Genomic DNA, 24,071 nt, shown 5'->3' on the forward strand with positions numbered 1-24,071 from the left:
TCCCTAAAGTGAAGTTATCCTTCCTTCTTTCTTCTCTCTCCAAAGTACCACATGTTTTGTGTATCTTTTACGACAATTTGTATCTTGATTGTAGTTACTCGTTTGCTTATTTTACACCCCAGTTGGGCTGCAAGCTCCTTAAGAACCAAAAAACATTTCTTATATTTTCTCTACAGCCCCTAAGCGCATAGTAGAGTGGCTTGCACAGAATAGTAATAAAATAAATAAATATTATGAATTTAAACATCAGTGGCACTTGTCCCTGTAACAATATGAATGTATAAAATTAGAAGTTTTATAATATTTTAACTTTGAGGGCAGTGATTAGAAGATGAAAACAGGTATTGGAAGACAAACATTGAGGAAATGAATAAATAAATGTAATGATATTTCCTGACTTGTCAATATGTAGTATACATAAAAGGTAATACTTTGAATGTTTAAATCCTACAATGTTAAAAAAATTATTTTTTGAAAGATTATAGAAAAATTGAATGATAGTCTGAAGCTTACATCTCCCTGAGTCAGGTAACATATGTCTAAACATTATATGTTCTTTAGATAATTTAGAGAATTATAGTTTTAACTTTTTTGTGTTTCCATTAGGTATGAGACTAAATATTAAATTACAAAATACTAATGTAATGAAATGTATCAAAACTAAAATTATAGTTAGCATAATTATACATTTAGCTATTTAAAATACATCTATTAAACATTTTAAATGATTATTCATAAGTAATTATTAATCTATTAATATACTAATTTAAATATTTGCTTCTGAATAAATGTAGGTAAAATATTAATCTAAATTAGTAAGTACATTTTAAAAGATATAAGACTATTTTAAATTATTATTTTTCTTAAACTAAATAAATATGAATTTTGTCTTCAAAATATTTATTTTGCTACCTCAAGCTGTTCTGTCTCTGAAATTCTAACCAAACTTTCTTCATTTTATCTTTCAAGTCTGAATAATTTCTTCCAAGTCATCATATAAATAAATAATTCAACTAAAGTGCTTATTAGTTTTATATATTCTTATGAAATAGATCCCTGTTTTCCCAAACTCTGCTGGTCATGGAACGCTTAATTTTCTCAGTAATTTTTTTCTATGGTGCCCAGATGCACAAAAATATCTAAAATAGTTTTATGTATTAAGTAATTAGGTACAAACAATTTAATCAGTATTTATGTCCTAACATCTTAGTAACCCTTAGAAAAAATAATACACATAAAATGAAATAAAAATAGTGTGTTCCTTACACTGTTAATAACTAAAATTACATATCAATGGAATAAGTGCAACTGATAGGCATTGTACAGCTATTCACACTGTGGAATCAGATTGGACACTAACAATCTCATTTCCCGTTCCACACTGATCTCACTGATTTTCTTGCAGTACATTTTTTATCACCACAACATCAAAAAACAGCCTCACAAAGACATGACATCAATGTAAAAAAGGCAGTCAGCTCTAATCTTGAAATGTAACTATCTGTAGCTGATAGTTTGCCCTGTATCCAACAGATACTCCTCTTTTTCCTTCCATAATTTAAAATATCCTTCTGTCCATGAGTTTCCTACCACACCCTGAACAACTAAAAATGGTCCAGAAGTTTATTCTCTGCATTAAATCTAGTTGTGTTTACATGATCATGTCAAATAAACTGCAACTGTTAAAAATAAAATTTTACCAATAATCACTTTTAAATTTTTTTGTCTTATTTTTGACTTTTTAATCACAGTGATTCCCCAATTTACTCACTAAAAGGATATCTGGTTTTAGGAAACTCCACATCTTTTATAGAGATATAAATAGTTTCAGGAACTTGTGTGGTCCTTCTTTTTCTAGATTCAGTTTACTTTTCTTGAAATTTAAATATTAAAATATTTATTAAGTAAATAATTGCTTGTTTAATAACTAACAGTTTATCCTTTGCAGCCAGAGCATAGTTTCAATGTTAATAAATGGCCATTCTTATAAATGAGCTGAATGAATAAGTGACATATGGCTTAGAAAATTTAACCCTACCGAATAACTTTCCCATGATTACATAATTTTCTTCCTTAGTTATTTCATGGAACAAGACCTGGAATATAGCCATCTTCTTTTGATTGCTCTCATTTCTAGAATAGAAATCTAAAGGGAAAGGTAGCAGAGCAAGTATATCCTCCTCATATCATGGATCTTTCTTTTTTCAATTAATTATTAAAAGAAGATGAATATATGTACATGTGGGAAGATGGGGTCCTTATTTGTAGGGTAGCAAGGGGGCCTCCATTTTAGTAAATATCTCCATATATTGATGCTACATTGCCTGAAATTTTATTATAGATCTAGATTCCGGGACATCATCTCTCCTTTTGTACAAATATTCCATTAAAACATAACAAGTCAGCAATCAGTCTTTTCTTCACCAGTATGAATCAGTTTACCAGATCATATTCCTAACTGTTTTTAAGACTTTACTAACATAAGGAATTTATTAAGGAAATAAGAACTTATATAGAATGGTAAGTAATTATAATTAAGGAGTGAAATATTAGCAAGGGATTGCCTTGTGATTTGCTCTAGATGGGAGCAGGGAGGGGCTGAGCACCCACAAAGGAGCACAAGGATGGACTTTTATAACTTCTATCCCCTAGGCAAACATTGTATAAAAACAATTATCTTTTCAATTCCTCTATAGATCTTTAAATGCTATAAATACTTAAATTGAACCAAAAGGCTGCATTTTCTTAAGTAATTGAAAATACATTACTGCAGGTATAAAATTATAGCTTCAGAACAAGCTTAACAAAATGAAAAGTAGATTTATGTATCTTTGAAATTAAACATGTATTGAGAAGTATAAGCAGACAGAATAATCCAAAGCAGCCAAATGGATAAAATATGTTTTTCAAGCAGAACACTCTGACCAAATAGAAATTAATTTCAGAAGGATGCTGAAATGGTAAATTCTAGGAAGGGTTTATTCATTAACATAACATATGTTTTCAATATTACAGCCTACTGATGCAACAAAGGTTGTCTCTCATCCAATTACAGGGGAAATTCAGGTATGAATATTTTTTGTGTCTTTTTAATCATCATATACCATCTTTTGGGGTTATATTTTCCCTTGGTCTATAGAAGTTGTCAACACTGTTAGAACCTTTCCTGTTTTATAACACAGACCTGTTAAGGAAAAATACAATTTTTTAAAATGGTATTTTAATACAAATATATCTTAGAAAATCTAATTATACCAAGGAATTCTATACTTTGAAATCTACCTGATACCTTAGTAGTGTCAATACATTTTATGCCTTAGTTACTTGATACTTGTTGAATTTGTTTCAAATATGACAGATTCTCCTGGAAATTTGAAGATTTTTCTTTAAGAGTTTCTGGAGTCTAATACTATCCTCATTTCTTCCAATGGAAAACAATTGTTAAGTAATTGCTGAACAATTCTTGTAGAGCCATGTTTTTCATATCAAGGGACATAACCAATTTATAATTTATAAAATCAGTTTAGGGAATTTTTAACAGAAAAATAGAAGGAAAGTAGTGTAAATCACTCTTTTTTAGTCCTATGTATGTATGTTTCTGTGCTCATGGATTATATCATAACATGTATTTCTTACTGTGGGACTTAGTGAAAAAACATTAGAAAAACTGTGCTTTAGATGATGCCAGAAAGTAGTTTAGGGTAGCTAAGAAATGTCACGTGGAAAGAATTAACACAATATAAAATAATAACTATTTAAAGATAGTTTTAGATAAGGGAATGAGAACAGTAAGTGTTAGCTGTGTCTCCAACATATTCTAGAGGAAATTTTCATGAAGCACTTTACAAAGGATAAGAGATTTGAACTAATTTGAGGATAGAGAAAAAAGGAGTGTGTTCCTGGAAGAAGAAATTGTACACAGAAAGTTTCTGCTGCCAGAGAGTAATAAAATGAAGAGATCAGCTTTGCTGCAGTGAAATGTTCCTATAGAGATAAGTTAAGACCAAATTAAAAAAAAGAACCTTGAACATAAGCCAAGGGAGAGTTAGCCACCACATAAAAGGATGATCAGTAAATATTTTGGAGTAAGAAAGAGGTTAATTGAAAGGAATATGTAATAAAAAGTCACACAGCAGTGGCCTATAAGAAATATTATAAAAGGGAGGACAAAGAAGTTAATTACATGATTATTTAGGCACACACTAGTTAAAGCAGAGTAGAGTGTGAGGGTGGAAATAGAGAAAAGGTGCAGCAGGTATGCACCTTACTAAGAAGGATCCAGCAGGATGGAGCCTGATAACCTAGATACTCTAGATCCTGCTGACTCACTGCCATTTTCTACTTCTAGAAGGCCAGACCTTGATCTTTCTTCGCTTCATAAGCAGCAAAGAAAATACTAGCTTTTTTGTTTCATAATCCTTTTTCTCTTTTGTTCTCTCACTCTGTCTCATTTTATTTTTGAAATGCCTTGCTATGGACCAATATTTGCTATTTCTTTTTGGTTTGTTATTCTTGTTGTTTGCTCTTATTTTCCTTTCCTTTGAGCAGTAATATTTAATTCTATAGTAGAAATTCACACTACTAATATTCTTTCTTAACTCGAGATTATATATATATATATGTATAGTGGAGGGGGTGATTTTCTTATGACTATGATTTCCATTTTTTTTTTTTTATAGCAAAACTCTATTCCAAATGAAACACTATCTAGACACCCAAACAATGAATCTGCCAATGCTGCAGTAGTTCTGGTTGAGGATTGCTGGGGGCATCTCAATACTGCTTTGGATGTAACCTCTGAGCAACTCTAAACATTCTCTAAGACCATACAGAGTAAATTTTGAAAAGTACTGTCTTAGGGAAGCCTGCACGTTTTCATTTCAGTAAAAAAAAGATTTTGGTGCCCTCTCAATTAAAAGTGGACTTTAAGGCTAGCAGAGAAAAGAGAAAATGGAGAAAAATTTCTCTTTTAAAATTTAGAAATTGATCTAAATCACAATGAAATTAATTTCAGAATAATTGCATATTTCAGTATCCCACTGTAGCACAGTTACTGCAGTTCTGAACGTTCCATTTCTCCTCTGTAATCATGGCACTTTATTTTGTTTCACAATGCTTTCATCATGGTCAGACAGACTAGGCTTTTCTGTATTGGGAAAAGTGATTGAAGATTCCTATTCTGCCACAAAATATAACCAGATCAAAATTATGCTAAAATTAAAAATTATTTTAATTATGAAATTTTAAATAAAGTTTAGTTCATCTAAATTATACCATTTTCAACATAACCATAGTATATCTGTTTTGTATGATTATAAAAATATGTTAGAACTTTTATTTATGGATTTTCCCCATGAAATACAGATTCCTTTCTTTTTGTTATTTGATAAACAAAAAGGGCATCAAACAGAATTGTCTTATTCTAATGTCAAAAGATTCTTTCAATTTTGGAGAAAACTTAGTTAATTTAATTATTTTGAATTATTCAGGCTTCTCAAATATTAGAAATATAAATCTTTTACTATTAAATGACAATTTTACAACAGTTATTAAGCATCTGTGAGTCAATGCCTCTTTCCTCTTCAGATTCTAAATTAAAAAACAATATTTTATCATCTTAATCTCTCATTCTGTTAGAAAAGCAGGCATAGTAGAAAAAAACTATAGATTTAACATTGGATAATATAGGAAGAGATATATTTTACACATTCTTAAATATTCTTGCATTTCAGTACTGAAGCTTTCTTAAACAATAATTCTACTGACTGCTAATTATTCAATGAAATGCAGAAGACATTTTCTAATAAATTTATCAACTAGTTAATTTATTTTCAAAATTCTGATAATTGTATTCATGAATGTTAAACAACATTTACAGTTTTCCTAAGAGCAAATATTTAGTTTAAACATGCAACTAGCATTCACTACATGATTTTTCTTATAAATTAATTTTAGAAAGGCCAGACCAGGACTTAACGGCGAAGAGAATAAACAGCACTTTTACTAGTAATTAACATGTGCCTGGGAGCTCCCAATTAAATTAGACATTAACGTCTGTTCAGTTTCAAATAAAATGAAAATGAGTTTTGATGCCTTCTATAAGAACTGGTGAACTATCGAATGGTAATGTATTATATGGTTTTTTACATAAAAAATAATAATAATATTCACCAAATATATTGCTGTCCCTTTAAGCTTCAAATCAACTATGATCTTGGAAATCTCATAATACATATTCTCCAAGCAAGAAACCTGGTCCCTCGAGACAACAATGGTTATTCTGACCCCTTTGTTAAAGTGTATCTTCTTCCAGGGCGTGGGTAAGTAAAGAAACGTCTTCTGAGTCTTATATCTCCTGATTTAAAAATAGTGATAGTGTCTTTTAGTCTCTAATTTCAGAGTTTAATATTCTTTTCCTTAGTTTTACTCAGATGTCGTATTTATTTATTACGACTTGTAGTTAAGGTGGAATTAAAATTTTTAAATTAAACCTTAAAGGTTCTACTGATCATAATAAAATGTGCCTCTATGAGACTACATCAGTATTTCAATTCTGGAAACCACTGTTGTTATGTTCAATCAAATTGACTGTGAAATCACTTAAGGAATTATTTGTGGGAGATTTAAAGAATTACCTCACATTTCCAAATTTATTTACAAAATCAGTGTTTAAGGACTCATAAATTACTGTTTTATTTTATAGGACATGTGTATTATCCAATACATTAAATATTCATTAAATGATTAGATGTATCCTTACTTATATGCATATTTCAAAAAAGTTTTAATACTATAAAATTAGCAAAAAACAAGAGTAATATTTGAAATGCTGACTTTGATAAATAAATGAAAATAATCTCTGAATCTCTTGTGTGATATATGAACTATTCATATAAAGCAAGTGTTCTTTGGAGATATTTAATTTTCACATAACAAATGCAAATTGTTATGTTCTAATATATAAATCAGTACTCAATAAGTTTCAAAACAGTGATTTGTACCTAACAGATCCTATACCTTATCCGAACAATTTATGTTAGCCAAATTAGCATAATGGAACTATAAGTAATCAACTAGAGGTAAACTTTAAAGTTTTGGACTGGTAATTTGAAGACTCTGGTTTTATTTTCATTCATTTTTCATTTAACTTGAGGGGTAACATCCAAATGTTACATTTTACTTAGAAACTTAGTTGTTGTCCATAAGTGGAAAGAATAGTATAATGACCTACCGCCTACCCATTACCTAGTTACAACAATTATCATTTTTTAGGCAATCTTGTTTTATTTTACCCTTACATACTCCCTTTTTACAGATTATTTTAATATATATGTCAATTATTATAACTTTTTCTGCATATATTTTAGTATGTATTTCTAAAAGATCTCATTTAAAAAGTAATTATATCACATGTAATCATAATAATTTTTAAATATTTAACTAATTTATTAATTTCCCCAATTGCCTCATATTTTCCTAATTGATTTGATGTCCCAATTGATATTGGTAGAACATTCTACCCATCAATAGCAGAATATATATTCTATTCAAGTACACGTGGAACATTCACCACAATAAACTGTTCTGGGCCATAGAAACAAGCCTCGACAAATTTAAAAGCATTGAAAGCATACAGAAATATATTTTATGACTGTAGTTGGTTTGTTTGAACTGGTTCCAAATTAGAATTGAATCTGAATCTCCTATTTACTAATTATACCACCACGGGCAGGTCACTGATTCTTTGAGATTTAGTTTCCTTGTTGACATGAGAGAACCAACGTAGGAGGCAGAGCTGTAATTTTTAGTTTATCAGGGAAATCAAATTAGATAATACTTAGAAATAATTTGGAAAATGCCATATGATATATCAAATTCAATATACAGACTTTAATTTTATCCTACCCAATAATTTTATTTAGAAACAGAATTGCTGATATCGTTCTAGTTTTAATTCATTGATTTCATTTATAGAGATTACCAACCAGCAATATAGTGCAGGAAAAGGAAGGTTTTTATTTTATGTTAATTACTTTATATCTTTAAGTAGTTATAAAAGTAATTTGGCTGCATGTTTTAAACATGGGTGTAACAACAAACTGATAACTTCATTCTGTCTTTAATTTGGGTCATTACACTTTCAGTGTTATTTAATCATGATACAACAGGATAAGGAGAAATCACTGCCCAAGGTAATTAACATTTGCTAATGAATGAAAATACAACACTCTTTTATTTTCTATCTTCTCTAATAATATCTTGGAGTATCACTTTTTTTAAACCATGTGAGAGTACCTATATTTTATCTATTCCAGGACTACGTTTCAATTAGATTATTATAAACTTGAATAACCAGAAAGGGCAGGCAGGTAACATGAATATGTCAGTCCAATCTGTGGTGAGAAACAGGGAAAGATGGGAACTATAGTGAAATGAAGAGTGAATTTTCCACCTAAAGCCATCCTCATGCAATTTGTCCAACAAAATTTTTCTGCTTGATAGGATCTGGCCCAAAGGCAGTCAATATCCTACTCCAATTCCTCATTCTTTTATTAAATTACTCCTAATTACTTCAGTGACCAAGGCCTTGGGGTTTATTACACTGGTGAGGTATTATTTTCATTTTGGTTCTAAGATTATTTTCTGCCTCACGTCATTTGTATGTTATGGTATAGTTCCTCTAATTATTATTCTCATATTTTCTTCCTTATTTCTGTTCCTAACTTTTTTCTTTCTGTCTTTCCTACTCTCCTATTATATCCTTCATTCTCGCTCTTGGAATCAATGCAGTCAAGTCATGGTTGTCCAGAATGCAAGGTAGAGTTGGTTTTCTTTCAAAGTCAAGCTACGCTGTAATGTCCAGTTATATTCTTTGCCTTTTTTGTACATTAACCTGCAGTTCAACTTGGGCTGTAATTTTTATTTTTCTACATGTTAGGTCTATTGAATTAGGCTAACAGCGAATTGTTCCAACTACAAAGTTACTAAAAAGGTTTAGCAGATGTGTACAAAAGAACATAGAAAACTAGAAAAGATTAAAAACAAAGAAGAATATCAATAAGGAAATATCGCCCTGCAATTAGATACAACTAAAGTTTTCATTCATAATTTGTATACTAAAATTCATTTAACTTCTCACATGAGAATCATGGCTTAAATTTTCTTAAGTCTTCTATTACAAATAAAGAAATCCAGAGTCATTTTTCAAAAGGAATTAACTGATCTCGGTGTCTAATACTAGTTGTGTATCTCATCTTAAAGACAATACTTGTCTGGTCTTCATCTCTCACTTAGTCTTGATATTGAAGTATTTCCATGCCTTTATACCTTCTGCACCACAAAATTATTACTATGAAATATAGGATGCCATAATTAGCCTGCATTAGTGTTTTAACAACACAAAAGCATCCTTTATTTGCCAATAATAGGAAATCATTTTCTGTATTCGATAGAGTTTATAACGTATTGCATCATTATATTGTCAGCTAATGCTATCTCTTGATATATAGCCAAAAACATTCCTTTACACATCTCATCACATTGTAAGTTAAATGTGTTATTTGCTTGAGGAGGAGAATCGTGTACATCAGTAGTAAGAGAGTGATGAGAATTTCAGTCCCACCCAGAATATTAATGGTACAGGATTTGTATTTGTCAAATTTGACATTAAAATTTGACATTTTTACTATTTCTGACAAGATGTACCCTAAAGAGGTTGTTTCTGACTTTTAAAGGCATAAATTTATTTAAATAGTTTAAAGAATAGAATTAGTCACCACAACCTTTATAATGCCTAAAAACTTTTTGTTTCCTTGCAGTCACATAATTATGGCAAACAATTAACTATGATGCTGTGAAAGGTTCCTTGTTATGGCTGGCTCCCTCACCTCAGGATGCCATCCAGATCTCTCAGACTGACATAAGAAATTAGCCGTTTCAAAGAGATAGTGTCATTTTAGAATAGACATTATCAATCACTTTATTCAGAAACTTCTTATCTTTTATTCAGAGAAACTTGGGGGGAAATTGTCAGAATGATAATAGTTGTCTATACTTAACTTATAAGAGAACATGTTTTGTAAGTATAAATTACGGTTGAAATAGTCTGGGTTGTGTTAGATTACAATTTAAAAGATCTAGAAGTCACTTTCCCATCGTATCTTTCATCTAGAAGTCATTTTTATCATCTCCTTGAGAACTGTCAGTGTGAGAAAGAAATACAATAACAAGGTACTGACATCCTAAGTTAGGCTAAGGAGGCCAATGAGTAACGTCCTTAAAAGCATTTGTTTCAGTTTCAGCTGCGCTAAGTAGAAGTTGTGAGGTTTCTCTAAAACTATTTCCTCTTCTACTAAATAAAATTTATAATAGAGCACCCCCCCCGCCCAGACTTTTTGTGAAATACACGGAGTAATATACCAAGAGTGATAAGCAAAATGTCTGGCACATAAGCTCTAATAAATGGCAGTTGCTGTTATTTCTAGTAACATGTATAATAAGTTTCATGTAGCCAATGGTCAGTTACATCTCCAAAAAAGAGATACAGAATGCTTGGGCTATTAAATTATACCAAATTATTTAACAAACTATACTGAAAACCAAACAACTTTATTTTATTCAATAATAAAATGTATTACATTTGTCATTCTTAAAATTTAAAAAAAAAAATCATATCCTGTTAACTAATAAGCATTTCATTGGTCCAGTTGTCTTCTTTCATTTCCTCTTCTCACCCCCTGATCAGTATATTCATAAGCTCCAAAAGCTCAAACATCAGCCAAGATAAGGTGAAAGAAAAATAAAGAAAGAGCCTGAATAGTCCATGAACTTTATACTTGTCCCTGGATAATTGAGAAATGGAAATGAGGATATCCGAAGAACCTCATTCTGGTTTTCTCTCATTATACTATTGGATAAACTACTATTTTTTCCCATGAATAAGATTTTTACTGTGATCAAAGCTGATTTTATCTATAATGATACCTGTAAGCCTAATTCCTGGCTGGAGTTTCTGTAAACACCTTTGTTAGCATAAACAATTTTCTACAAGTCCTATGTAAAGCAGACACAGGTGTTGTGAGTATTTATAATTTGAAGACAAAAAATATTTCATTGCAATAAATTTTGAAGGGGATAAAAAGTACAAGAATATTTTAAGGATCTATCCAATAAAAATTTATTTATCACAAACTGCTCTAGACGTTGTTCTAGGTGCTGGGGTGAGGGTTGACAACACAACCATTGTCTTTGACCTCAGGGAGCAAAGAAGACAGTAAAGTGACAGTCTGCAAACACACTATTATTCAGAAAACCAGAGTTTCTAAATTAAACATCCTCAGAGGAGTAATTTTGAAAAATTATATATATATTTTTTATTGGACAATGTATTTTTTTTAAGGAATAGATATATATTTTCAATAAAGGAAAACCAGATAAAATAAAAGAAATGAAGACTTTTGATATTTTAGATAATTCTATAACAGTTAAATGCAAGAAAGCCATTGTATTCCATTCTTTTTTCTCAATATTTCTTTTAAAATTAAAAAGAAAAACTCAGAAAACTGTTTTCCAGCTGGCTTAAGGCAGAGACATTGAATTTCAAGTATCTCTTTCTGCGTGCCTTAAAAGCATATCTGCTAATGATAAAATAGCTGGCCAATAGCAAAAAATGAAAGTAAAAAGAAATTAGTTAAAACTTCACAGGGATGAAAATTTAAATATTTTTTTATAAGCACCATGTCTTGTCTTGATAAATTGGCTTTTTATTTTCCCTTAGTAGAAAATTTCTCTGTTGTAAGATGTGGCCTAATCTTCCCAAGAGGGGATGTAGTGTTTTACTAGACAAAAAGGAAAAGGAAAGTGAGATCTGCTTGCTTCTCAACTTGAATTTATGCTCACATTCAAAAATCCCCCTGCTTACCTGGCTATCTTCAACTTGTAAATCCATAAACTGTGATATGGCTATGAAAATTGTGGAGTTTTCAGTTGCGTAAGGTGGCAATACAGCCCATTGGGATCATGCTCAAGATGGTCAGTACGTGGTAATTATATAAAAAAAAAAGTGTTCCTAAAGAAATAGCTTTGTGTGGCCATATCTGCATGTCAGGAAGTTCAAGTGCAAAGACTGCAAAGGGTTTCATTGACATTTACAAAGGTCAACCATGGATGGTGGAGGCAGGCTCACAAGTAGAGTGTGTTTACCTCCATTAATTCTAAAGGCAATGTATATCCTGAGTCTAGAGACAACTGAAGAATCAAACTCATCAATAAGATTAAGATACTCTTAAAATGAACATCTAAAATTTTCCCAAACAAGTTTAGTAATTTTTGAGCCTATTTGGACAAAAATAAATATAATAATTATCCCACAATTGAATTTAGGATATACCATTCAGAATTTTTCTAAGCAACTCTAAAACTGAACTAATTTTTTAATTACATATTTATATGTACACAAATATTGTATGTTATTTATATAACATATAGGAAATATATATAGTTATATCAGGGTAAAGAACTTTAGATTATAGTATAACAAAGACAAACTTGAAACTTTAGCTAATGAAGCCTACAATTAAGAAAACTGATGGATTATTTACATTTTATGATGAGTCCAATCAATTGAGTTCAAATAGATATGTTTAAGAGCAACTATTTAGTTTCCTATGTTTGAATTATGGTCCTACCAGTTAGTAACTATGCAATCTTGCCAACATGCCTTAATTCCTCCGAGCTTCAGTTTTTTTTAATCTATAAAATAGAATAATAAATGATAGACAACTAATTAGTATTAAATGAGTTAATACATTAAAAGCAGTTAGAACTCTGCCTGGGAAAAAGTAAGCATTTAATAAATGTTAGCTACTTTTATTTTAATGTGCTTACTTTATAAAGTGTTTTTCATGCATAGCTCATATATACCATGGTATGTCAATACAATTAAATAAGTTCATCTTGGTAGACAAACACAGTTCCTAGTATGAAGTTGGCATTCAATACTTTTCACTAAATGTGTTAGTGAAAAAAAAGACTAAAATATGAAAAATTATAATAATAATTATTCATATTTATAGATTGAGATAATAATTAATAAATCCTTTTGAAGACATTTCAATAATGCAGATTATTTTCACATATAGACATATCTAGAATTTTAATAAAAGTTTGTGAGTTTGCATTTGACATTAATGTCCATCTTGTTAAAAAAACATGCATTTAATTCTTTCAGAATTTGAAAAAAATAACAATTTTACTACTATTCACTATATTATGAATCTTACTCTTGATATGTTGTTCCCATGATCTCATCACCTTGATAACAAAGTCCAAAACAAATAGAAACTTTAAAACTCATACTATTGTGTGTTTTTCTTCTAAGGATACCTGCCTAGAGGAATAGCCATGAATTCTAAAGTAACAACCAAAGCCAAAACAAAATATAAAGGGATATAGTTTACCAAAATAATCTTGACTTTTTATTATAAAACATTTCAAACTTACTGAAAGTTATAGAAAATACTCTTAATACCTGTGTTGTTGCTATCCAGTTTTATCAACTCTTAACATTTTGTTGTGTAGACTTCAGACATTTTTTTTAATAAAACATTTTACAGACATCCTAAAGCCCTTTGAAACCCTGTCCACCTGAGATAGTCAGTAAGTAGGATTAAATAGCTATAATTCCCAAGAGACATGATATTAAGATATGTTTGTTGTACAAGTATACATAATTTACAGTGTCAATTCACATGATTTTACTTCAAATTATGATAACTTACTATAGTTCTCCTTCTGCAAATTTTTGCTCATTATTTTTTCAAGACTTACCTATCTTAATATGTGAAGATATATCTTGACATATCTTGGTATTTTATTTAACTTCTTGCTATTTCATTGAATAACTATATCATAATGTATTTATTTATCATCTTATTAACATAAGATATCTATAAGAAACAATGTTGCAGTGAATGTTCTTGAACAAATTCTTTGTGCATAAGTGAGAGAATATCTCTAGAGTGGAAACAGAATAAGTCAAAGTGAAATTTTCTGTGGTTTGGGGTACATAAATTTAAACCACTAGCTATTGATAAATTTATCTAAAAAGGTATGTGTACAAATTTATACTTCCTATTTCTTTAAATCATTGCATATATATTTCCCCCTATTTTTTTTGTTATCTTGAATGACAAATTTATCAAATCCTCCTCTTATGTTTGTACATTTTTGGGGGTTGATTACATGTGAGAAGAGTACTGCTTTATTTCTCAAATTAGACTCAGTTCACTGAAAGATGAGGTCTTAGGAGACATAAGTTTAGTGGTTCTCAATTTTATCTACACATTACTGTACCCAGGAGATTTTTAAATTCTGATGCTCAGGCCTTACCCTGGACCTATTAAAACAACATCTCCTTGGGAGTGCGGGAAGAGAAATGCAGTTATAGTGCTGGTTTTCCCATGTCCCACCCTCCCACTCAGATTCCTAGGTGATCCCCAATTCAGTCAATATTAAGAATTATTACCCCTGCATATGGCTTATAAGAAAGGAAATGAAGCCAGAGAAAGGAAAAATTCTTGGCTATAGATACATCTCTAAAAGTGGGTGATGAACTGGAGTGTGATTCTCAGTAGCTTTATCTAGAATGGTTAGGGGCATTAGTGTCTGGAATAATAATTGGCATTTCAGGACGTGGCAATGCTTGAAACAAGAAATATAGCAAGAGTTAGTCTATCCATAGTTGGGAATGGAACTACAGATCAAAGGTCAGGATTCAGTCCCCTTAGAGAAAGGCAACTTGTGAAGTCTAGGTATAAGAAAGAACCCCAGACATGTAGGCTGATTTTCAGGATTCTGGTGCCCACGGGAATTAGTATTATCTGGGACCTGAGACATAAACCAAGGCAGAAAATTCAGGAAAAGGCAGTGAGCGTTAGAGAAAGACCTTGTCTGTGTGGACACCATTGGCTCATCGCCAGTAGAAATAATTCCAGCCCCATTAGCTGACTGATGCCAGCTATATATGTTCTGTCAGACTTAATTAGAATAGATTTTGGAAATAGTTATTTTTAAACCTGTAGGATATAAGCTTCTAATTGTTGCTCAGATGGAATGAACAAATCAAGGATAAACTCAAATGTCCGAAGTTGTAATGAATGAGGAAATAATTTGATTTGGTTCATCATTTGTAACATAAGCTATTGACATAAACCAATAATTTATATTTAATTAAAATTGCTTTTATAGCTGGGTTGAATATCCTATTTTACTAAGATTGTCAGAGTATACTTGAAATATAAGGTAACAAATATTTATGGAATCTCAGCTATAGCAAAAGCCATTTTTCATTCTTTCCTCAGCCAAAACAATTATTATAATTTTTATAGAAAAAAAATCATTAGACTTTTCTGACATGAATTGATGCAAAACTATTAAGTTAAATACCAAATTATTATTTAGGAGGCAAGAAGATACTGATGTTACCACATAGTTCATGTACTAATCTCCTGAATTCAGGAAGGAGTAAATTTCTAAAATTATAGTATCATTAGAATACCTAAAAGCTTTTCTTCAAAAACCTACTTTAGGGAAAATAAAACTAAAGGCATTCAACATGTTTTTAATTTTTTATTGTGCATTCAACTTAAAATAAGGTTTAAGACATGAGGATGATGAGATGATTGCATAGTGATTCAAAGCAAAATAGCATTTTAAAATGTCTGCATACCCTTCAGATTGACTATGAAGTCATTTGTTAAGGTGAATAATAGATAACTTTTTCTTTTCTTCCAATTCAGTGCTGAGTACAAAAGAAGGACTAAATATGTTCAGAAAAGTCTTAATCCTGAGTGGAATCAAACAGTAATTTATAAAAGTATCTCCATGGAACAGGTATGCAATAATTATTTTCTATGTGATGGATTTAGGCTAATATAAGAACAGTAATGACAAAATTATTGAAAGATTGTGATCTTAAATTCAGAGAGAAAACAAATATAAATAGAACAGGAATAAGATATCTATATGAAACAATTTACAAAAGAATTCTTTCAAAATGAAGTTTATAATTTGCCCTCTGGAAGATTTCTAACTTGACTATAAAGGTGAAACTGGATATAAGTTATAATGTATAATGTGGGTTCTTGAATTTAAAATAAGTTAAATTCACCTGCAGAAATAAGACAGTTCTACTATGTATTTTGACAATTTACTGACCAAAATAATTCTAAGCCAGATATTTTATCTGAATAACCTAGACAGTTTTACAACCTATGAATTCCGTGTGTTGAGAAAGTATTTGTAGATTCTCATTTCTGTTTTTAAAGATGGGAGTAAAACACAGGAAATTAGGAAAAATTACTATTTTGCTTACAAAATAGTGAGATCTCTTATGATCTCACTTTTGGACTACAAAATCATTGATATTTTACATAATATTTAATATAAACCTACATCATTTTAGATAAAATTTAAAGTATTTTTATATAAATGGAAAGCGTTCAAGAAAGTGAAAATAAATGTGTCTATAATATGAGTATAATGAAAATTTGTGATGAGAAATGGGATGAATGACATTTTGATTTGAACTGTAGCTCAAGAAGAAAACACTGGAGGTGACAGTCTGGGATTATGATAGATTTTCTTCCAATGACTTTCTTGGTGAGGTGAGCCTCTGGTTTCCTTGTTCTTATTTTCTTTTGTTGTAAATCACCAATTAAAGCTTGATGCAAAACATATTTCTTAAGTTTATAAGATAACCACTTCTGGATAAAGTCCTTTGGTGAATAGAGTTTATTTTCTGATTTACTCTTTGAGTAGATGAATAGCAAATCAATAAACATTTTTTACTTTGCCACTTGATGTACTTTATAATTAATTAGCAAGATAAAATATTAATTGTTTTGATAGAAAGCTGATTATATATGCTGTGAATCCAAATAATTATGTTAAAGATTTGAGATAATTATAAAATGAACTGGATTTTTTTACCTTTTTCACATTTAGAAAAAAAAAAGTTCAGCTATCTGCCAAAGTTTATTTAACATCATGCCTAGGAATAAGAATGCCACATTTTCTAGAATTTGATATTTTTGGCAATCGATAATTACTATATTTTGTAAATAGAAATACCACTACTAAACATGATGCTATAAACAGAATGATGTCTTTTGTTTCCAAAGACTATTGATATACTAGAGCAATGTGAAAATAATAATAAAAGCAAGATATTTTGTAGCAAACTTTGGGGGTAAGGTTAGGACTGTAACCCAGAGAAATAGATTAAAATGCGTTTTCGGGTTATTAAACTGCTATTCCTCACTGCATGTATGAATGATTGGATGTGACATTTTACATTCTATGTCTTTCAAGTGTCCCATGAAAAAATCTCTCAAAGTATCTTAAGAACAAAACTAGAAGTAATAAAAATAAAAAAAACAATTTTATACGAACTCACATATATCCTAACTGTATCATGAAATCCGTTAAAGTCAGACCCTGTGATTTTTTTTTCTTATCTATCATATTTAAAAAACATATTTTTTCTTTAGTGATTTTTGCTTAGAACAGAATTTATAACTTAATGTTAAAAAATAAATCATCTCCAAAAAATATGAAAATATGATAGTTATCCTTTTTGATAGAGACAATAGAAAACGTTAGTGTAATCTAGTGACATGAGGCCTTGCTTGATTCCTAGACTTAGTATTTCTTTCCCTTCAAATTAGACCATTTAGCCTTCACCTGCATAGTCCATGCTAATCTTGATCTAATCTTGGACTAATCTTGGACTAATCTTGATCTTGGACAGCACTACTCTAGGATGTAGGGTTATATCTGACTTAAGATCCCATTTCAAAAAACTGACTCATTGAAGTCTTTACAATTTATTATATTTACATGAATCCAGAGCATGTCTCCATTGTGCTGGTTTTTATTTTTTTAAATCTCTCATCAAATTTAAGATGCCAGCAACTATAAAATATACTATAATTAATGAAACACTAAGAATTTTTTTTAAAGTGTTGCTATTTAAGCCATGACACAATGCTTTCTCATCATAAATTGTTAGTCATATCCCTATTTCAAATGTGAATGAAAGTTATTTTAAAATAAAATAAGTTACTAGCTACAAATTATTTATTCTTTTTTATTTTGTCCTTTTTGTAACTGAGATTGGACAGTCTTCAGAAATGCTAGCCAAGTTTAGGGCTAGAATGTGTCTATTTAACAAAACTTTATTTCATAAAGAGATTGAATTTTGACTCTACTTTTCACATTATCTCCAAAAAATGTAATTAATAGCCAAAGATTTTATACAGTTCAATTTATGCAAACATTTATTAAGCATCTAGGATGCACAAGTTGTTGTACACATTATCGTGGGTGAAGAAAAATGAGAAAGACGGCTTCATTGTCCTTAAAGATTATACAATATCCTTGGGCTTATATTTTTGAATAAATTTCAGATTACAGAAAAAAGTAATGACATACTGTACTTTTTTTCAGGTATTGATTGATTTATCTAGCACATCTCACCTCGATAACACTCCTAGGTGGTATCCTCTCAAAGAACAAACTGAAAGCATTGATCATGGCAAGTCCCATTCCAGTCAAAGCAGCCAGCAGTCCCCAAAGCCATCTGTCATCAAAAGCAGAAGCCATGGTATCTTCCCTGACCCATCCAAGGGTAGGAGATATTTCAAGTAGAAAAGACTTTTGTCTATTTGTTCACTCAGTATCTTCTTAAATATGAATGCCTGTATAATTAATATGTTTTGAAAGGTTGGATTCTATTGGAAAATATTTAATATAATACCATGCAAAGTCTAATAGATATAAAATCAGGAGAAATGGGATTTAGTCTCAGATCAATACATAATTAGGTTTATGATTTTGTGATCTTCATTTCTCTAACTCTTCATTTTTCAACCTGTAAAATGAAGGAGGTTGGGCTATATTAGCCTTTGGTTCTTTTCAAGCTCTCAAAATTCATGATAATATGATTTTACGATGAATTGAAGTATTTCATAAAGAAAATATAAAAATCCGCAACAGTTCATTGACTAGACAAAACTATCATTTCCATTTGTATATATTTCTTCTAATTGTTCAAATCCTTATTTTTTCATTGGTATATTCTTACTCATAAATTATATAAAACAGATGAACATATATAATTTTGAATCCTGCTTATCATATCAAAAACACATTCCCCATGTAATCAAAATAATTGGCATACTAGAATTTACTTAAATTTTTTCTAAATGTTGGACTCAAGCTAATTCTATGATTTTTTAAAATGATTAATATAATTTTAAAAAGCAATGGTATAGATTGGGTTTAGCAATATGCACAGCATTCCCATTTGAATGAATTTTCCTTTGGCGATTCATTACCAATTATCTTACAACAAAACATTAATTCATCATAAACTGAGTTACTCCCTGTATGAGATAACCATGCAGTATCTTACCTAGATATACTGAACTATTTATAAGTATCAAATGCAATTTTTTATATTGGACCTAATTATTGCTTCCTTCTCTCCTCTTAGAAAATATATCTATTGAAAAGTGGTTCTTTGCACATTAGAGAACAATGAGTCATAAGGGCAAGTGTTCTAGGAGATAGAAAACTGAGGCTACATCCAGTTGGCCACTGACTACAATGAGTGCTATAGATTACTTATGGATGAGTTTTACAGATCATTCATGAGTTTTGCAGTTCATTCTTGGCCAAGATCAACTCTGGCCTGGCCTGATTTGCATTCTGTAAGATCATTAGTATAAAGACCTCTTCCTCTATGACTACCATAGTAAATGTGTAATCTATATATACATTCTCAAAATCAGCTGAGATAATGATTCTACAATCTCTACTTCTAATATGCCCTGGAGACTCACAACTCTTCATCCAGGAATTCACTACATTTTTACTTAAAAGTCCACCTATGGCAGTATAAACCTATTGTCTCTTACCTGGTCCCTATTAGAATTAGCAGAGTTGCTTGGTGAAACTATAATATTCATTCATATGAGCCTAGTTAGAATGTATTCCTCTTCTCAAACTTACCTCTTCTCAAGATTATCATCCATTTGCCTTTCTTCCCAAAAAGTGCTTCCCAAATGTGTAATCCTATTACTGTATGGTGAGCAGATACATAAATGAGCCAAAAAAAGAAACAGATTACTATAAATCTTAGATAATTTTAAATTATGTGAAGCTTAGCAGATGCTGGGGCAACTTTAACTCATATTTTACCCTTTTTTTAACCAGACATGCAGGTTCCCACCATTGAGAAATCCCATAGTAGTCCCGGTAGCTCAAAATCCTCATCTGAAGGTCATCTCCGCTCTCATGGACCATCTCGCAGTCAAAGCAAAACCAGTGTCACTCAGACCCACCTGGAAGATGCAGGGGCTGCTATAGCCGCTGCTGAAGCTGCCGTGCAACAACTCCGCCTTCAACCAAGTAAAAGACGCAAATAAATTCCTCAGCATGGCAGCTTAATGTTCATCTGTTGCCTTTCTTTCCTGCTGTCCTTTCCTGTTTGCTTTCTGTTTTTGGCATACTGTGCTCACTCTGTTCTCTGTCCCTTTGTCTGTGTAAGAACAATATCAGTACATGAATATGCTCTTTCTTATTTAGATTTTTTTTTAATTGACATAGACTGCAGTAAAACTGGCTGTTTCTCCTTTGTCTCCACCATCCATCCAACCTGGCTCATAGTATTTGGTACCTGTGTCTGTGATGTTTGCAGGCAAACAATGTTGTGTGTCCTTTTTGTGTGCACTCAAATATCCTTTAGACTACAGGAATCATAAGCACAAGTGGCTACCAAAATTCTAAGCATTACACCAAAAAAAAAAAAAAGCACACACAAGCATTTAGAGCAGATTAGCCATGAGATGCTCATGTTTGAAAACACTCAAAAATTTTAGGCAGAATAGTAATGTGACCAACAGTCAAGTTCTAGAATCTAGAGAGAAAAGCTATTTCAAGTTTAAAAACATTAATAAATTATGCATGTGAAATGTGGGAAACTTTCTAGTCTTTTGAAAAAAAATCTGTGAAGGAGATCATGTTTCTTATATTTTCAAGAAAGTATATAATATTAATATACATATAAGCATATGTGATGAGGCAATATAACGTCATTAAGGAGCACAATCAGTTCTATTCTGTTGGTTCACACTTTGTGTATAACAGAATTTATAGGTTATTTTTTTCCTAACCATTGGAAGTCCTTTGAAAGTTAAGATATCAATTAAAGCATAACAATTTACCCATCTTAATAGCTGTATTTTCATTTAATTTGTGAAAACTTAGTAATTAACATTTAAAAACTTAGGTACAGAGATTTTACAAATGTAGGTGCACTGTTACTTCCAAGAGGCATAAGCCAGACAGTGAAGAGAGATTGTTTCCTCTATCTCCCAAAGTCATCATTTCCAAAGAAACAGCCAGTTTTAACCCTCTTTAGTGCTGTGCATGTGGTGTCATTTTGGCAGTTGAAAACACAACTTATTTAAATAGAGCAAAAGATCACTTCTGTTTGCATGACTAACATTTAAGCTGGTTCCATCTGAGGATACATACTCTGGGTTTCCATTTCACCCACACTGCCACAGCAGCACATAAAAGCGATCAGTCTAATCATGCCAGGAAGCAGCACAGACACAGCATAGCAGGAGTCCTCCCCATTCAAAGAACTCAGTCTGATAATCTGCCTCCACCAGCCAATGGCAACCAAGACCAAAGCCAGCTAGCCCTCAGGAAGGTGATGTCTGATGGACCAGTCAAGCCAGAAGGAGGTGAGCAGAAAGGCGCTATTCAAAGCACACAGCAAGAACATTCCCCCTATTTAAAGCCCTTCTCTTTTAATTTTTAGAGATTGTCTGATAAGATACGTTTATCCTCTTTTTAATGTGCTTTTGTGGGCATGGCATTTCAGGGCTTCATCGTCACCGTGTAAGTCCCAAGATCAGTCCCCTAATATATTAACTATAGTGATTTGTATTTTTCTATGCACTGGGCGTCTTTTGACTTTTGTTGGGAAATAGATTAACGGTATTCATATTGCCAGAATGGAATGCATGCTACTAACCTAACTGTTCAAGCATGACTATAAATATGTTGCATTGTGATAAAACTTTAAACTGCTCACAATTCGAGTTAGCATACCAGTTGATATGTAGATCAGTTTTTGTTGCATATCATTTCAAGTGTAACTTTTAAAAAATTTGGTGGATTTTGGAAATTATTAGAGGAAAGTAAAGGAAAAATTGTCAATGCACTCATTCACCTTGACATGGTGAAAGTTCTCTCTTGATCCTACAAACAGACATTTTCCACTCATGTTTCCGTAGTTGTTAAGTGTATCAGCTGTGTTGGGCATGTGAATATTCAAGTGCCTGTGTAATAAATAAAGTATCTTTATTTCATTCATAAACTACTGGGTTCTGAGCCATTGTTATATGATGCAGTTTAATATGAGTGTGTCAGTTTTTGCTTTCTCATTTGATTCCTTGCAATAGAGTATTTATAGTTACTGCTCCATTGTTAGTGAGAGTTGTAATGATAGAGCATTTCAAAGCAGACCAAAGTTTCATGCCAAAAACATTATAAGATAGATGGAAAATTATTACCAAATAAAAGCAACAGAGCTGACATAAACACGTAAATAAATAATGGGGTTGGGCTACTCTTATGCAGTGCTTCCACTGTTCTTTCTCCCACATCTGATCTTCTTAATAATCATCTTGATTCTTGGATAAAGGAAGACAAATTCTATGAACCTTTGCTCTGGAGATGCATCTAAACTTGATTCTGTAGCTGTGTTCAGAAAAGAAAGCAAATTTATATCTGACCCTAACTTGACCCCAACATTGTGGAGTTTTTCCCAAGAAAGAGTGCCACTGCCAATGACAGGAATTAAACAATGGTGATTATAAAATTATCTTCAAATTTAATTTAAAAACATATTTAAAATATAAAGTTTTTTTTAAAAACTAGGATAGCAGTGTTTTCCCCTTGTCTCTTCCAGCCCTAAAATACTTGATTTTATGATTCTATACTTTCCACAGTATTAAAATCAAACCTTGTACTTTCCTATTGAATTTCTCTTTATTCTCAGAAAATTTTAAAAAATTTAATACACTCTTGTCCCAACTAACCAGTTAGTTAGGGGCTGTGGAAAATGTATGTGGCCATACAGAGGGCAAATCACTGTGATGTTTCTTGAATTAGCCAGGTAATTAAGGAAACAATTAGCTTAAACATTAAGATAATTCTGAATGTGCCCAGTTTATAGATTATCACTGAAGCCCTAATTCCCTTTTCTAGTTAGCCTTACTAGCACTTTCTAAAATCACTTAAAATTCTGCCTCTCACCTTTTCTTCCATCAAATAAGTACTGTTGATTTCTTAATGTTATTCATTTTCTTCAAATATTTCATAATTATAAATGTCACAGTAGTCAAGAGCTTCCCTTATTTTGCATCTTATGTTTAATTATCATGATCTAAGTATTACTATAGAATATTTTGTCTGATTGTTTTTCCAGATGTGGTTGTCAAAATTTGTAGCATAATGTTTTTAATCTCCTTTCTTTGAATAATGCTCTAATGGATATTCTCATTCATTTAAAGTGCTATGATTGAACCTTGAATTCATTCTTTATTGAAGTTACAATCAAAAGGAAATCAAGATACCATAACATACTTTCTTGTTTAATTTTATTCTAATAGGTGATAAAGAAAATGGCATGTTTTCTAAAATATAAATATATTATTTCTCTTCTACTATAAATGTGCCAGGAATATAATTCAACCATGCATTAAGCAAACAACTAATGGCATACATATTATAGGATTAAATTTATATAAAATGCCATTTAATTAGTTCAAAACTTAGAAAAATTGGTAAAAGATGTAAACATATAAAGAGCCAGCAAGTTCCTGTTCACTAACTGCAAAACTATTTGCATTAATTTTTAAAGTTTGGATAAAAGTCTCCCATTTCAAATCTCACAATGGAGTTTATATAATCACATCTACATTCCGAAAAGA

General features: G+C 31.0%; 1 protein-coding gene across 1 annotated transcript in view; it reads left to right on the plus strand.

Moving 5' to 3' along the window:
- The window catches only part of PCLO (piccolo presynaptic cytomatrix protein), a 352,477-nt gene that overhangs the window by 273,770 nt on the left and 54,636 nt on the right, over positions 1–24,071 (plus strand). Inside the window, 7 exon segments of the mRNA XM_006925736.2 lie at positions 3,016–3,066; positions 6,196–6,320; positions 8,791–8,817; positions 15,798–15,891; positions 16,593–16,664; positions 18,508–18,688; positions 20,278–20,472. Of these exon segments, the coding sequence (XP_006925798.1) occupies positions 3,016–3,066; positions 6,196–6,320; positions 8,791–8,817; positions 15,798–15,891; positions 16,593–16,664; positions 18,508–18,688; positions 20,278–20,472 (745 nt within the window).

The sequence above is a fragment of the Pteropus alecto genome, unplaced genomic scaffold (assembly GCF_000325575.1).
Source record: "Pteropus alecto unplaced genomic scaffold, ASM32557v1 scaffold69, whole genome shotgun sequence".
NCBI lineage: Eukaryota > Metazoa > Chordata > Mammalia > Chiroptera > Pteropodidae > Pteropus > Pteropus alecto.